This window comes from Gopherus evgoodei, unplaced genomic scaffold (genome assembly GCF_007399415.2).
Source record: "Gopherus evgoodei ecotype Sinaloan lineage unplaced genomic scaffold, rGopEvg1_v1.p scaffold_200_arrow_ctg1, whole genome shotgun sequence".
Classification (NCBI taxonomy): domain Eukaryota; kingdom Metazoa; phylum Chordata; order Testudines; family Testudinidae; genus Gopherus; species Gopherus evgoodei.
In genome coordinates this window covers 24398-39585 of record NW_022059863.1, presented here as the reverse complement: position 1 = coordinate 39585, position 15188 = coordinate 24398, and the positions used below count along the sequence as shown (strand labels likewise).

At 67.9% G+C, this 15188-nt stretch overlaps 1 protein-coding gene and 1 long non-coding RNA gene across 2 annotated transcripts; one reads left to right on the top strand and one right to left on the bottom strand.

Moving 5' to 3' along the window:
- On the top strand, nucleotides 1-9653 carry GNB2 (G protein subunit beta 2). The gene is made up of 9 exons (XM_030542960.1): nucleotides 1-447; nucleotides 3018-3056; nucleotides 3157-3263; nucleotides 3737-3800; nucleotides 4852-5014; nucleotides 5115-5181; nucleotides 6372-6573; nucleotides 7670-7886; nucleotides 8918-9653. The coding sequence occupies exons 1-9, from the start codon at nucleotides 391-393 to the stop codon at nucleotides 9022-9024; spliced, it is 1023 nt and encodes a 340-aa protein (XP_030398820.1). The 5' UTR covers nucleotides 1-390; the 3' UTR covers nucleotides 9025-9653.
- Nucleotides 9136-10953, bottom strand: LOC115640094. The gene is made up of 2 exons (XR_003997808.1): nucleotides 10517-10953; nucleotides 9136-9245 (listed from the first exon to the last, which is right to left on the bottom strand). It is a non-coding gene; the product is annotated as an uncharacterized LOC115640094 (long non-coding RNA).
- Between the last annotated feature and the right edge of the window lie 4235 nt (nucleotides 10954-15188).

Sequence of the window (15188 nt, the reverse complement as noted above, 5' to 3'; positions counted from 1 at the left end):
CATGGGAGACGGTGTCACCCTGCCCCCCGGCAGTGAGTTGGTATCTCCCGTCGGAATCCTGGGCCGCAGGTCTAGGAAGTGACTTGGTATCGCCCGGCGCCAGGCCCGGATGGTATCGCCCTAGCCCCCCTCCCCCCCGTGGGCCGCGCACTTGGTCTCTCCCGAGCTCTGGGGCGCGGTCGGCGGCAGCCGCATCACCGGGGCGGGCGGATCCCTCCGCCGCTGAGTCCCGGTCGCGCGCAGCGGCCCAGGCCGGATCCTTCCGCCCCGGGGAGCGGCCCGGAAACGAGTCCCCGGGCCCGGAACGAGGCTGCGCCTGGCAGTGGGGGGGCCCGGACGCCTGGGTCCCGGGCTCGTGCTGACCCCGCCCCCGCAGGTCCCGGCGCGGCCATGAGCGAACTGGAGCAGCTGCGGCAGGAGGCGGAGCAGCTGCGCGCCCAGATCCGGGTGAGCCCCCCCCCTGGGGGACCCAGGCGTCCGGGAGCCCCACCCCCCCCGGGGACCCAGGCGTCCGGGAGCCCCTCCCCCACACCTCCCCCACCCCCGGGGACCCAGGCGTCCGGGAGCCCCTTCCCTCCCCCCCCGGGGACCCAGGCGTCCGGGAGCCCCACCCCCTCCTCTCCCCCCCCGGGACCCAGGCGTCCGGGAGCCCCTCCCCCACCCCAACCCCCCCGGGGACCCAGGCGTCCGGCAGCCCCTCCCCCCTCGCCCCCCCCGGGGACCCAGGCGTCCGGGAGCCCCTCCCCCCCCCGGGGACCCAGGCGTCCGGGAGCCCCCCCCCACCCCCATCTCCCCCGGGGACCCAGGCGTCCGGGAGCCCCACCCCCACCCCAACCCCCGGGACCCAGGCGTCCGGGAGACCCCGCCCCCGCTCACCCCCCCCCGGGGACCCAGGCGTCCGGGAGACCCCGCCCCCTGCTCATCCTCCCCCTCCGGGGACCCAGGCGTCCGGGGGGCCCCGCCCCCTGCTCATCCCCCCCCGCCGGGGACCCAGGCGTCCGGGAGCCCCTCCCCCACCTCCTCCACCCCCGCCGGGGACCCAGGCGTCCGGGAGCCCCTCCCCCACCTCCTCCCCCCCCGCCGGGGACCCAGGCGTCCGGGAGCCCCTCCCCCACCTCCTCCCCCCCCCCCGGGGACCCAGGCGTCCGGGAGCCCCTCCCCCACCTCCTCCCCCCCGCCGGGGACCCAGGCGTCCGGGAGCCCCTCCCCCATCTCCTCCCCCCCCCGCCGGGGACCCAGGCGTCCGGGCGCCATTCCCCCCCCACACCCCCCCCCGCCGGGGACCCAGGCGACCGGGCTCTACCCCCTCCCCCCCCCCCGCCCCGGACCCAGGCGTCCGGGGAGCCCCTCCCCCCCCCCGCCCCCGGGGACCCAGGCGTCCGGGGAGCCCCTCCCCCCCCGGGGAACCCAGGCGTCCGAGCACCCCCACTTCCCCCCTGCACGGGAAACCAGGATTCCTGGGTTCTCTCCCCGGCTCTGGGAGGGGAGTGGGGGCTGGTGGTTAGAGCAGGGGGGCTGGGAGCCAGGACTCCTGGGTTCTCTCCCCGGCTCTGGGAGGGGAGTGGGGGCTGGTGGGTCAGAGCAGGGGGGCTGGGAGCCAGGACTCCTGGGTTCTCTCCCTGGCTCTGGGAGGGGAGTGGGGGCTGGTGGGTTAGAGCAGGGGGGTTGGGAGCCAGGACTCCTGGGTTCTCTCCCCGGCTCTGGGAGGGGAGTGGGGGCTGGTGGGTTAGAGCAGGGGGGGCTGGGAGCCAGGACTCCTGGGTTCTCTCCCCGGCTCTGGGAGAGGAGTGGGGGCTGGTGGTTAGAGCAGGGGGGCTGGGAGCCAGGACTCCTGGGTTCTCTCCCTGGCTCTGGGTGGGGAGTGGGGGCTGGTGGGTCAGAGCAGGGGGGCTGGGAGCCAGGACTCCTGGGTTCTCTCCCCGGCTCTGGGAGGGGAGTGGGGGCTGGTGGGTCAGAGCAGGCGGGGCTGGGAGCCAGGACTCCTGGGTTCTCTCCCCGGCTCTGGGAGGGGAGTTGGGGCTGGTGGGTTAGAGCAGGGGGCTGGGAGCCAGGACTCCTGGGTTCTCTCCCCAGCTCTGGGAGGGGGTGGGGGCTGGTGGGTTAGAGCAGGGGGGGCTGGGAGCCAGGACTCCTGGGTTCTCTCCCCGGCTCTGGGAGGGGAGTGGGGGCTGGTGGGTTAGAGCAGGGGGGGCTGGGAGCCAGGACTCCTGGGTTCTCCCCCGGCTCTGGGAGGGGAGTGGGGGCTGGTGGGTTAGAGCAGGGGGGGAAGGGAGCCAGGACTCCTGGGTTCTCTCCCCGGCTCTGGGAGGGGAGTGGGGGCTGGTGGTTAGAGCAGGGGGGCTGGGAGCCAGGACTCCTGGGTTCTCTCCCCGGCTCTGGGAGGGGAGTGGGGGCTGGTGGGTTAGAGCAGGGGGGGAAGGGAGCCAGGACTCCTGGGTTCTCTCCCCGGCTCTGGGAGGGGAGTGGGGGCTGGTGGTTAGAGCAGGGGGGGCTGGGAGCCAGGACTCCTGGGTTCTCTCCCCGGCTCTGGGAGGGGAGTGGGGGCTGGAGGGTCAGAGCAGGGGGGCTGGGAGCCAGGACTCCTGGGTTCTCTCCCCGGCTCTGGGAGGGGAGTGGGGGCTGGTGGGTTAGAGCAGGGGGGCTGGGAGCCAGGACTCCTGGGTTCTCTCCCCAGCTCTGGGAGGGGGTGGGGGCTGGTGGGTCAGAGCAGGGGGGCTGGGAGCCAGGACTCCTGGGTTCTCTCCCCAGCTCTGGGAGGGGGTGGGGGCTGGTGGGTCAGAGCAGGGGGGGCTGGGAGCCAGGACTCCTGGGTTCTCTCCCCGGCTCTGGGAGGGGAGTGGGGACTGGTGGGTCAGAGCAGGGGGGCTGGGAGCCAGGACTCCTGGGTTCTCTCCCCAGCTCTGGGAGGGGAGTGGGGGCTGGTGGGTTAGATTGGGCGGTGCTGGGAGCCAGGACTCCTGGGTTCTTGGGGGGGGTTGGACTGTTCAGATTTTCACCCCATTCCCCCCCCTCCCCAGGACGCGCGGAAATCATGCGGCGACTCCACCCTGAGCCAGGTGAGCGATGCTGGGCCCTGCCCTGCCCCCCCTTGCTGAGTCTCTCTCGGCCCCTCCCCTGCCCGTCCCCCCGACCCCTCACCGCTTTGCCCCTCCCCAGATCACCGCCGCGATGGACCCCGTGGGGCGCATCCAGATGCGGACGCGACGCACCTTGCGAGGCCACCTGGCGAAAATCTACGCCATGCACTGGGGCACCGACTCCAGGTGAGAGCTCCCCCGGGCCGAGATGCGCCCACCTCTGGGGCGGGAGGGCTGGTTACCCAGGGACCCCTCACCCCGCACTGAAATGCAGCCAGCTCTGGGGCGGGGCGGCCAGTTACCCAGAGACCCCTCACCCGGGCCAAGATGTGCCCATCTCTGGGGCGGGGCGGCCAGTTACCCAGGGACCCCTTGTCTGGCGCTGAGATGCAGCCACCTCTGGGGCGGGGCGGCGGGTTACCCAGGGACCCCTCGCCCAGCGCTGACATGCAGCCACCTCTGGCATGGGGGGGCCGGTTACATGGGGATCCGGCACCAAGATACGCTCACCTCCCCGGTGGAGAGCCCCCCCCCGCTGAGCTTCCACCCTGCAGCACAGCGCCACCTCTGGTGCTAGCCTGGAGCAGTGGGGCCAGCCTGCTTGGGGGGCACATGCCCCTGGACCAAGCTGCGCTCACAGGGGCTCTCTCCCCCCCCAGGCTGCTGGTCAGCGCCTCGCAGGACGGGAAACTGATCATCTGGGACAGTTACACCACGAATAAGGTGAGGGCAGCAGGTGGGATACCGGGGGTGGGGGGGAATACCGGGGCAGATGGGGTCCGGGGGGGGGCAATCGTTTATTCACTGGCATGGCGCCTCCTGCTGGCTGGTGTCTCTCCTGCCTCAGGCCCCTGTGTCCCTCCCACACCCCGGTGCCCCTTATCTTGGGGTGCTGCCCCCGGCCGTACCCCCACACTCCGGGTCTCTCCTCCCAGGGGAACCCCCACCCTCCATCCCCCCGTTGCCTCAGTGTCTGCAGCCAGTCGTCATCCAGCCCTCTTTCTCTGGGGCAGATGCAGCCTGGATTGGCCCCTTGTCACTGGCAAGGGGGTCGCACCAGCTGCCACCACCTCTCCCCAGGCTGCCCCCGCACCTCTGGGGCCTTTACCAAGGCCTCGGCCTGGGGACTCGCCAGGCCAGCGGTCTCGGGACCCCGAGCTTCCCGGCAGCCCAGCCCAGCCCTTCCCGAGCCCATGCTGGAGGGAGTCTGAGCCAGCTGCTCCCTGGGCCCTTATAGCAGGGCCGGGCGTGGCCTGACTGGGGCGTGGCCGCTTCCCCCAATCAGCCTGGCCTTCCTCCACCAGAACCGGGTAACTGCCTGCTACACTGGGGCAGATGGGCCCGGGGAGAGGTGGCAGGGTGGATACCGGGGTTGATGGGCCTGGGGAGAGGCGGCAGGCTGGATACCGGGGAAGATGGGCCCGGGGGGGGGAGGCGGGAGGCTGGATATCGGGGCAGATGGGCCTGAGGAGAGGCGGCAGGGTGGATACCGGGGTTGATGGGCCCGGGGGGGGAGGCGGGAGGCTGGATACCGGGGCAGATGGGCCCGGGGGGGGAGGCGGCAGGCTGGATACCGGGGCAGATGGGCCCGGGGGGGGAGGCGGCAGGCTGGATACCGGGGCAGATGGGCCCGGGGGGGGAGGCGGCAGGCTGGATACCGGGGCAGATGGGCCCCGGGGGGAGGGGGGAGGCTGGATACCGGGGCAGATGGGCCCCGGGGGGAGGGGGGAGGCTGGATACCAGGGCAGATGGGCCCACCTTTCCCTCCCCCCAGGTCCACGCCATCCCGCTGCGCTCCTCCTGGGTCATGACCTGCGCCTATGCCCCGTCGGGGAACTACGTGGCCTGCGGGGGCCTGGACAACATCTGCTCCATCTACAGCCTGAAGACCCGGGAGGGGAACGTGCGCGTGAGCCGGGAGCTGCCGGGCCACACGGGTGAGTGCTGGGGAGGGGTGGTGGGTGGGGGATGGGGTGGAGCCAGGACACCTGGGTTCTCTCCCCAGCTAATCGGCATCTTGCCCTTCTCCCTCGCAAGGTTACCTCTCCTGCTGCCGCTTCCTCGATGACAATCAGATCATCACCAGCTCAGGGGACACCACCTGGTGAGTCCCCCCCCATCTCCAGGCCTTGCGCTCTGGGCGTCCCGGGATCTGCTCCCCAGGGGGCCAGCGGGGATGGGGCTGGAGGGTGGGCTTGGCAGGCCAGGGTGCAGCCAGCTGGTGGGGTGGGGTTGGTTGGCAGGGCTAGTGGCGGAGTCAGCAGACAGGGGCGAAGCCAGTGGGCTGGGGTGGGGTTGAGGGGCGGGGCTAAGGGCGGAGCCAGGGGTAGGGTTGCCAGGTAGGGGCGGGGCCAACAGGTGGGAGTGGCAGGGCTGGGGAGAGCCAGCTGGGGGAGTTGGTGGGAAGGGCTGAGGGGGGGGGGGGCGAAGTCAATGGGCCAGGGGTGGGGTTGGTGGGTGGAGCCAGAGGAGCAGGGGTGGGGTTGCCAGGTAGGGGCGGGGCCAGCGGGCCAGGGGTGGGGTTGGTGGGTGGAGCCAGCAGGCTAAGAGTAGGGTAGGTGGCCAGGGCTGGGGGGGAGCCAGCTGGCGGGAGTGGGGTTGGTGGGCAGGGCTGGGGGCGGAGCCAGTGAGTTAGGGGTCACGTTGCCAGGTGGGGGCGGAGCCAGCTGGCAGGGGTGGGGTTGGGGGGCAGGGCTGGGGGCGGAGCCAGCTGGCAGGGGTGGGGTTGGGGGCGGAGCCAGTGAGCCAGGGGTCACGTTGCCAGGTGGGGGTGGATCCAGCTGGCAGGGCTGGGGTTGGGGGCCAGGGCTGGGGGCGGAGCCAGCTGGCAGGGCTGGGGTTGGTGGGCAGGGCTGGGGGTGGAGCCAGCTGGCAGGGCTGGGGTTGGTGAGCAGGGCTGGGGGCGGAGCCAGCTGGCAGGGGTGGGGTTGGTGGGCAGGGCTGGGGGTGGAGCCAGCTGGCAGGGCTGGGGTTGGTGGGCAGGGCTGGGGGTGGAGCCAGCTGGCAGGGCTGGGGTTGGTGGGCAGGGCTGGGGGCGGAGCCAGCTGGCAGGGGTGGGGTTGGTGGGCAGGGCTGGGGGTGGAGCCAGCTGGCAGGGCTGGGGTTGGTGGGCAGGGCTGGGGGCGGAGCCAGCTGGCAGGGGTGGGGTTGGTGGGTAGGGCTGGGGACGGAGCCAGCTGGCAGGGCTGGGGTTGGGGGCCAGGGCTGGGGGCGGAGCCAGCTGGCAGGGCTGGGGGTGGTGGGCAGGGCTGGGGGCGGAGCCAGCAGTGTCCCAGCCTCTCCCCCCCCCCCCAGTGCGCTATGGGACATCGAGACGGGGCAGCAGACGACGACTTTCGGGGGCCACAGCGGGGACGTGATGAGTCTCTCGCTGGCCCCCGACGCCCGGAGCTTCGTGTCCGGCGCCTGCGACGCCTCCATCAAGCTGTGGGACGTACGGGACAGTATGTGCCGGCAAACGTTCACCGGGCACGAGTCGGACATCAACGCCGTGTGTGTGAGTGCCCCGGGGCCCCCCGAAACCGCCGTGGGGCCCCCCGAAACCGCCGTGGGGCCCCCCGAAACCGCCGTGGGGCCCCCCGAAACCGCCGTGGGGCCCCCGGATCCCCCTCACCCACACACAGACGTTCGTCAGACATCAACGCCACGTGTGAGAGTGCCCCAGGGCCCCCCGAAACCGCCATGGGGCCCCTGATCCCCCCCCCAGGATCCCCGATTCGCCTCACCCACACACAGATGTTTATCGGGCATGAGTTGGACATCAGCGCCCCCCCGGACCCCCGATATACCCTTCACCTTCCCTCGGAATAAGTGCGTGTGAGTGACCCCATCCCCCCCAACCTCCCCGTATGCCCCAGTTTCACATAACCGCCCCCTCAGCACCCCCCATGTGGCACGGACAACCCCCTGCCCCCAAAAAACTGACCCGCAACTTAGAAATCCCACCAAATTCCGGGGAGGGGCTGGGAGCCAGGACTCCTGGGTTCTCTCCCCGGCGCTGGGAGGGGAGTGGGGGCTGGTGGGTTAGAGCAGGGGGGCTGGGAGCCAGGACTCCTGGGTTCTCTCCCTGGCTCTGGGAGGGGAGTGGGGGCTGGTGGTTAGAGCAGGGGGGCTGGGAGCCAGGACTCCTGGGTTCTCTCCCCGGCTCTGGGAGGGGAGTGGGGGCTGGTGGTTAGAGCAGGGGGTGCTGGGAGCCAGGACTCCTGGGTTCTCTCCCCGGCTCTGGGAGGGGAGTGGGGGCTGGTGGGTTAGAGCAGGGGGGTTGGGAGCCAGGACTCCTGGGTTCTCTCCCTGGTTCTGGGAGGGGAGTAGGGGCTGGTGGTTAGAGCAGGGGGGCTGGGAGCCTGGACTCCTGGGTTCTCTCCCCGGCTCTGGGAGGGGAGTGGGGGCTGGTGGTTAGAGCAGGAGGGCTGGGAGCCAGGACTCCTGGGTTCTCTCCCTGGCTCTGGGAGGGGAGTGGGGGCTGGTGGTTAGAGCAGGGGGGCTGGGAGCCAGGACTCCTGGGTTCTCTCCCCGGCGCTGGGAGGGGGGTCAGAGCAGGGGGGTTGGGAGCCCGAACGCCTGGGTTCCCTGATGCCCTGCTCCCTGCCCAGTTCTTCCCCAACGGGAACGCCTTCACCACGGGCTCGGACGACGCCACCTGCCGGCTCTTCGACCTGCGCGCCGACCAGGAGCTCATGATGTATTCGCACGACAACATCATCTGCGGCATCACCTCGGTGGCGTTCTCCAAGAGCGGGCGCCTCCTGCTGGCCGGCTACGACGACTTCAACTGCAACATCTGGGACGCCATGAAAGGCGACCGCGCAGGTCAGCCTGGACGCCTGGGTTCTCTCCCCGGGTCGGGGAGGGGAGTGGGGTCTGGTGGGTCAGAGCAGGGGGGGCTGGGAGCCAGGACTCCTGGGTTCTCTCCCCGGGTCGGGGAGGGGAGTGGGGGCTGGTGGGTCAGAGCAGGGGGGGCTGGGAGCCAGGACTCCTGGGTTCTCTCCCCGGGTCGGGGAGGGGAGTGGGGGCTGGTGGGTCAGAGCAGGAGGGGCTGGGAGCCAGGACTCCTGGGTTCTTTTCGCGGCTCTGGGAGGGGAGTGGGGGCTGGTGGGTCAGAGCAGTGGGGGCTGGGAGCCAGGACTCCTGGGTTCTCTTCATGGCTCTGGTGGGGGAGTGGGGGCTGGGAGCCAGGACTCCTGGGTTCTCTCCCCAGCTCTGGTGGGGGAGTGGGGGCTGGTGGTTAGAGCAGGGGGGGCTGGGAGCCAGGACGCCTGGGTTCTGTCCCTGTCCCTGGCTCTGGGAGGGGAGTGGAGTGGGGGCTGCTGGCTTAGAGCAGGGGGGCTGGGAGCCAGGACTCCTGGGTTCTCTCCCCGGCTCTGGGAGGGGAGTGGGGGCTGCTGGCTTAGAGCAGGGGGGCTGGGAGCCAGGACTCCTGGGTTCTCTCCCCGGCTCTGGGAGGGGAGTGGGGGCTGCTGGCTTAGAGCAGGGGGTGCTGGGAGCCAGGACTCCTGGGTTCTCTCCCCAGCTGTGAGAGGGGAGTGGGGGCTGGTGGGTCAGAGCAGGGGGGCTGGGAGCCAGGACTCCTGGGTTCTCTCCCCAGCTCTGGGAGGGGAGTTGGGGCTGGTGGGTTACAGCAGGGGGGCTGGGAGCCAGGACTCCTGGGTTCTCTCCCCAGCTCTGGGAGGGGAGTAGGGGCTAGTGGTTAGAGCAGTGAGCTGGGAGCTAGGACTCCTGGGTTTTCTCCCCCCGCTCTGGGAAGGGAGCGGGGGCCGAGGGGTTAGAGCAGCGGGGGGTGGGGCTGGGAACCAGGACACCTGGGTTCTCCCGGGCTGGCCTCACCCCGTCTCCTCCCGCAGGGGTCCTGGCCGGCCACGACAACCGCGTGAGCTGCCTGGGGGTGACGGACGACGGGATGGCCGTGGCCACTGGCTCCTGGGACAGCTTCCTAAAAATCTGGAACTAGCCCCCTGCTGCCCCACACCCTGGGGCGAGGCGGCCGCTGGCCCCACCCACAGCAGGGAGGGGGTGTGGCTTTACCTCCTGTCAGCCCCTCTTTGATGTCTGCCAATTATTGTTTGTTTTTCTTCTCCTGATTGAAAAGAATGAGAACTAGCCTCCTGAGGGGGTGGGGCCTGTGTCCATCAGTGACCTTTGACCTGGGGTGGGGCATGAGGTGATTGACAGCTGGGGCAGGGTCCTGTCTGCCCCCCAAAACCCCTCCCCCCAGGAAGGGAGGAGGAGTGGCTAATTGACCCCACCACAGTGTGTGGCTCCTCCTCTGGGGGGTGCACCCCCAGGCTCCTGTTGCCCCCACCACCCGCCTGAGTGGGGCCAGGGGGAGATCGGCTTCATTGGGGGGCCCCTGTGGGGAGGTGGGATGTGGGGTGTATGGTCCTGACTCTGAGGCAAAGCCAGACACGGGGGGAGCGGGCGCGGCTCCTGTCCTGCCCTCCCCCCCCCCCCCCCGGGCTTCTCTCTCACCCCCTGCTGGGGGTCATCCTGCTCGCCGGGTGGGGGGAGGGACGTTTCTTCGCTGGGGTGTTGGTAACCAGCTCCCAGCACCATGTCAAACTATAAATGACCAAAACCAACCACCTGCCTCCCTGTTTTTACTGGGGGGGGTTATAGTGGGTGGGGAGGGGGGAGCCAGGACTCCTGGGTTCTCTCCCCGGCTCTGGGAGGGGAGTGGGGGCTGGGGGGTTAGAGCAGGGGGGCTGGGAGCCAGGACTCCTGGGTTCTCTCCCCGGCTCTGGGAGGGGAGTGGGGGCTGCTGGCTTAGAGCAGGGGGTGCTGGGAGCCAGGACTCCTGGGTTCTCTCCCTGGCTCTGAGAGGGGAGTGGGGGCTGGTGGGTCAGAGCAGGGGGGGCTGGGAGCCAGGACTCCTGGGTTCTCTCCCCAGCTCTGGGAGGGGAGTTGGGGCTGGTGGGTTAGAGCAGGGGGGCTGGGAGCCAGGACTCCTGGGTTCTCTCCCCAGCTCTGGGAGGGGAGTAGGGGCTAGTGGTTAGAGCAGTGAGCTGGGAGCTAGGACTCCTGGGTTTTCTCCCCCCGCTCTGGGAAGGGAGCGGGGGCCGAGGGGTTAGAGCAGCGGGGGGTGGGGCTGGGAACCAGGACACCTGGGTTCTCCCGGGCTGGCCTCACCCCGTCTCCTCCCGCAGGGGTCCTGGCCGGCCACGACAACCGCGTGAGCTGCCTGGGGGTGACGGACGACGGGATGGCCGTGGCCACTGGCTCCTGGGACAGCTTCCTAAAAATCTGGAACTAGCCCCCTGCTGCCCCACACCCTGGGGCGTGGCTGCCGCTGGCCCCACCCACAGCAGGGAGGGGGTGTGGCTTTACCTCCTGTCAGCCCCTCTTTGATGTCTGCCAATTATTGTTTGTTTTTCTTCTCCTGATTGAAAAGAATGAGAACTAGCCTCCTGAGGGGGTGGGGCCTGTGTCCGGCAGTGACCTTTGACCTGGGGCAGGGTCCTGTCTGCCCCCCAAAACCCCTCCCCCCAGGAAGGGAGGAGGAGTGGCTAATTGACCCCCCCACAGTGTGTGGCTGCTCCTCTGGGGGGTGCACCCCCAGGCTCCTGTTGCCCCCACCACCCGCCTGAGTGGGGCCAGGGGGAGATCGGGTTCATTCGGGGGCCCCTGTGGGGAGGTGGGATGTGGGGTGTATGGTCCTGACTCTGAGGCAAAGCCAGACACGGGGGGAGCGGGGGCGGCTCCTGTCCTGCCCTCTCCCTCCCTCCCCCCCCCGGGCTTCTCTCTCACCCCCTGCTGGGGGTCATCCTGCTCACCGGGCGGGGGGAGGGACGTTTCTTCGCTGGGGTGTTGGTAACCGGCTCCCAGCACCATGTCAAACTATAAATGACCAAAACCAACCACCTGCCTCCCTGTTTTTACTGGGGGGGTTATAGTGGGTGGGGCTGGCAGCCAGGACTCCTGGGTTCTCTCCCTGGCGCTGGGGGCCAGAACTCCTGGGTTCTCTCCCTGGCGCTGGGAGGGGAGGGGGGCTGGTGGGTTAGAGCAGGGGGGGCTGGGAGCCAGGACTCCTGGGTTCTCTCCCCGGCTCTGGGAGGGGAGAACAACTATGGGGTTAAAGGCCCCTAGGCACCAGGTGCCCCCTCCCCCGGGGGGGTGAATACACTATGGGGTGGGGTTGCCCGTCAGTACAGGTGGCTGGAGGCTCAATGTCCGGTTGGCTGCAGTAACTGGCCTCTGCCCCCAGGGGGTGAGCCGAGGAACCTCTTCCAGCGTGGGGGTGCCCCCACTGGGGGGGCTTCAAAAGGGCAGCCCCCCCACACACACACACACAGAGCAGAGATCCAGCAGCATCTGGATTTATGTGGGGAAGGCCTCACCTCCCCCACAACCCCCACCCCTTGGCCCTGGGGAAAGAACCCAGGAGTCCTGACCCAGTGTCCCCCCCCCCCCCCCCCCACACACCCCAGTCAAGTCTGGCCACTCCCCTGCTACAAAATTGCATTCAGGGATCAGCTGGTGGGGGGGGTGGCTTTGTGCCCCCCAGGTCCTTGATGCTGGGGGGGGGCAATTACACTGTGCTACCCCTGCTTGCCCAAACCCAGTGGTAATCTGTGCCCCCTTTCTCACTGACGGGGGGGGAGGGGGGTTTTAAAAACCCGAGTCCTGGGACTCAGACCTCGGAGAAAGTAGGAGGCTGATGCTGTGGCAGTCGCCTTTAGCAAGTGGGGAAACTGAGGCAGCCCCCCCCTTCCTGCTTTGGGGCATGGGGACCTCGCTCCCTTAAATACCGACAAGGTTGGTGCAGTGTAAACAGATGCTCATGCTGCCACTGGGGGGTGCCAGGAAGCCCCACGCTTCAAGGTGGCAGTTCCCCCTCCCTCCACCAACTGGGCAAAGGCCCCCCCCATGCCTTTTTGTGGGGAGTTACCCCCCCCCCCACCAGTGGATCCAGCAGAGAGATGGCAGGAGAAAGACACTGGCTCTCGCAGGGGCAGGGGCAGGAAATATCTACAAACTTTAATTCCACGCAGGCAAGAGACACACAATGAACGGGGGGGGGTGTTCCTCCCCCCAGCTGCCCCCCGCCGGGTGGCATGAGAAAGCGCCTGAGGCTGGCGTGGGCTGGGGCCGCCCCCAAGGCGGGTGGCAAGCGATTGAGTCCAGTTCGTTATTGCTAGAGAGGAAACCCACATCCAGCCCGGCGGCTAACCGACCCCCAGGGCTAATACTGCCCCGGCCCTGGGCTCAGGTTCCCTTTTCTTCGCGGGGGGGGGGGGGACGACAACCAATACAAAGATAAGGCAAATACTGCAGGAAACGCCCCCCGCGGTGGATAATAAACGTCCTTCCCGGGGCCGGTCTCCACCGTGGGCCAGAAGAGACTTTGGTTTGGCCCGGCCCCTGTACAGTCCGATCGCTCTGGTGGGGGGAGGAGGGGGCTGGGTGTAAACGCCCCCCCCCCGCCCCAGTCGATAGTGGGGAGAAGCGAACCAGGGAGACAGCCCTTAGCTGGAAAGGTCCGAGAGCGCCGAATCACCGAATACATTCTTGTGGCAAATTCAAACACGAACAGTGGCTCCTGGTCGCCCCCCACCTGAGCCGGGTCTGTGGGGGCGGCCCGGGATTGAGGTGAGCCGGCTGCTGGAGATCCCGGGGCTCCGGATTGTCCCCCACTCACCGAGAGTCCCAAAGGGGGGGATCCCAGCCTGATCCGGGAAGCCGTCAGCTCATTGGTTCCCGCGGGAACCTCGCTGGCCCGGGACGCCGGACCCTCGCCCACGGGTGGAGACTCCATGGCCCCCACTGGCACCACGGGGTTTCTGTGACACAGCAAACGGGCGGGGGGTAAATCCTTCGGCGGCCTATTGCACGCTGACCGCACGGAGGCCGCTACAGGCCAATACTGACTGACAGGGGAGTAGGGTGAGAAACAGATCAGGTCACATCCAAATCCTGTGTCCTTTGATCCATTGACTGGGCGAAGGGAGGGGAGACCCCCCCTGTCGCCACTAACACAGTAACCATGGAACCTCACAGTATCTGTTGTAGGGCCTACCAAAACAAAAGAGGTCCCTGACCCAAAAAAACAACCCCCACCTTCAACATAAAAAGAAAAAAACAAGTGTCTTTGCCATTTGGTCGATTGAAAAAATTCATAAACCACAAACGTTTAAAAAACAAACGGAAACCCAACGGGTTGGGGGCGGGTTAACCCCCAAAGCTGCACTGGTTTGGAAAAACAATAAAAATCAAAGTACAACAATCTTGGGGGGGGAAGAACACACGCGAGAAACCATGGTCCGGCTGTTCGGCGTGACGCCTTCCACACGGCGCGGTTCCTGGCTTGCCACAGCCGGGGAAAAGCTTTGTGTCGTCTCGCGTGAAGGCCGGGGGAACCCTCTCCCCTCCGGCACCGTGTCTTCCAACGGGATAACTTGCCGGGGGGGGAGGAGGGGGGAATAAACTAAAAACGTCTCCTCCTCGGGAAGATTTCGACTCGGAAAGGTACCCTGTGTAGTGGCTACCGTCCCGTGAGACACAAACGCCCCAGAGACGGTCTGTAAACAAAGGAACAACAGATCCATACGCGCAATTAAAAAAAAAAATATTCAAGCCCAAATTAAAAAAAAACCGAAAACAAACGAACGACGTCTCCCTCGCCTCCAACATCTGTACAGCTGCATTTGAGAGCGAAATCGCTCACCTCTGCGGGTGGGGATCGGTCACAGGAAATTCAACGGTTTCTCGGTTTTTAAAAAATCTCTCTCTCTCTCTCGAGAGCGTGACTGGAGCTTTACTGACTTGGGGCCACGCCGCAGCCCGAGCCGGGGTGCCAGGAGGGGCTGGCCCATTTCGTCTTTCCAATTCTTGTCCAAAGATACATTCAGAAATGGGGGAGGGGTCGAGGCCCCCCACCCACCGCACACACAAAAATGCTCCTCCGTCCAAAAAAATAAACGAAACTAAAAAAACCCAACCGCCCCCCACAGGGCCATTGCGATGGGGGGCGCACATCTAACGGGGCGGGGGAAAGGCAAAATGAATGAGATGCCCAGAGCTTAAAATAAAAAAGGGCCTCTCAACCCCCCCCCCACAAAAAAACCCAAACACGTGCAGAAGAAATCATCTTCCTATCAGCTGGGCAGCATCACCGCTGGGTGGAGAGCAGGCTGGTCATTCACAGGAGGCTGGCTTCATGGGGCGGAGCTTGTGGGGAAAAATCCAGCCGGGAGGCGGAGCTTGTTACAGGGAGTTTGCAGGGCCTGGAAGCTTGCAGGAAGCCAGCTGAGACATCTGATCAGACTGTAACAGGGGAGCTCCGAGGCGTCCGAGCGGCCGGTGACAGGGGAGCTCCGAGGCGTCCGAGCGGCCGGTGACAGGGGAGCTCCGAGGCGTTGGGGAGCTCCGAGTCGTGGGGGAGCTCCGAGACGTCTGAGCGGCCGGTGACAGGGGAGCTCCGAGTCGTGGGGGAGCTCCGAGGCGTCCGAGCGGCCAGTGACAGGGGAGCTCTGGAGACGTCCGAGCGACCGGTGACAGGGGAGCTCCGAGGCGTGGGGGAGCTCCGAGTCGTGGGGGAGCTCCGAGGCGTCCGAGCGGCCGGTGACTGGGGAGCTCCGAGGCGTCTGAGCGGCCGGTGACTGGGGAGCTCCGAGGCGTCTGAGCGGCCGGTGACTGGGGAGCTCCGAGGCGTGGGGGAGCTCCGAGGCGTCCGAGCGGCCGGTGACTGGGGAGCTCTGGAGACATCCGAGCGACCGGTGACAGGGGAGCTCCGAGGCGTCTGAGCGGCCGGTGACGGGGGAGCTCCGAGGCATTGGGGAGCTCTGAGACGTGGGGGAGCTCCGAGGCTGAGCGGCCGGTGACGGGGGAGCTCCGAGGCGTGGGGGAGCTCCGAGGCGTCCGAACGGCCGGTGACGGGGGAGCTCGGCCGGGGGACAGGAACTAGCAGGAAGCCAGGAGAGCTCTGCAGGTTAGAAGCTCTCCCTGAGCCAGGTGAGTAGTCGGAGCTCGCAGGAGCCGGCGGGAAGATCGCCTGGCTCCGGCGACCGCAGTCAGCCGCCGTGGTTAGCGTTACTCCTCCCAAGCCAGCTGTGCTGCTGCCGGGCACCACCAGGGAAGGGGAAGTCAGCTGTTTCACGGTTGTGCAACTTTCAAAAAACA

Bases quoted from the DNA above. Each gene is read 5' to 3' on its own strand.
- GNB2 (XM_030542960.1), top strand. From the start codon at position 391: ATGAGCGAACTGGAGCAGCTGCGGCAGGAGGCGGAGCAGCTGCGCGCC. The intron at 3,264-3,736 runs GTGAGAGCTCCC...CTCCCCCCCCAG, and splicing joins CACTGGGGCACCGACTCCAG to GCTGCTGGTCAGCGCCTCGC. The intron at 5,015-5,114 runs GTGAGTGCTGGG...CTCCCTCGCAAG, and splicing joins GGAGCTGCCGGGCCACACGG to GTTACCTCTCCTGCTGCCGC.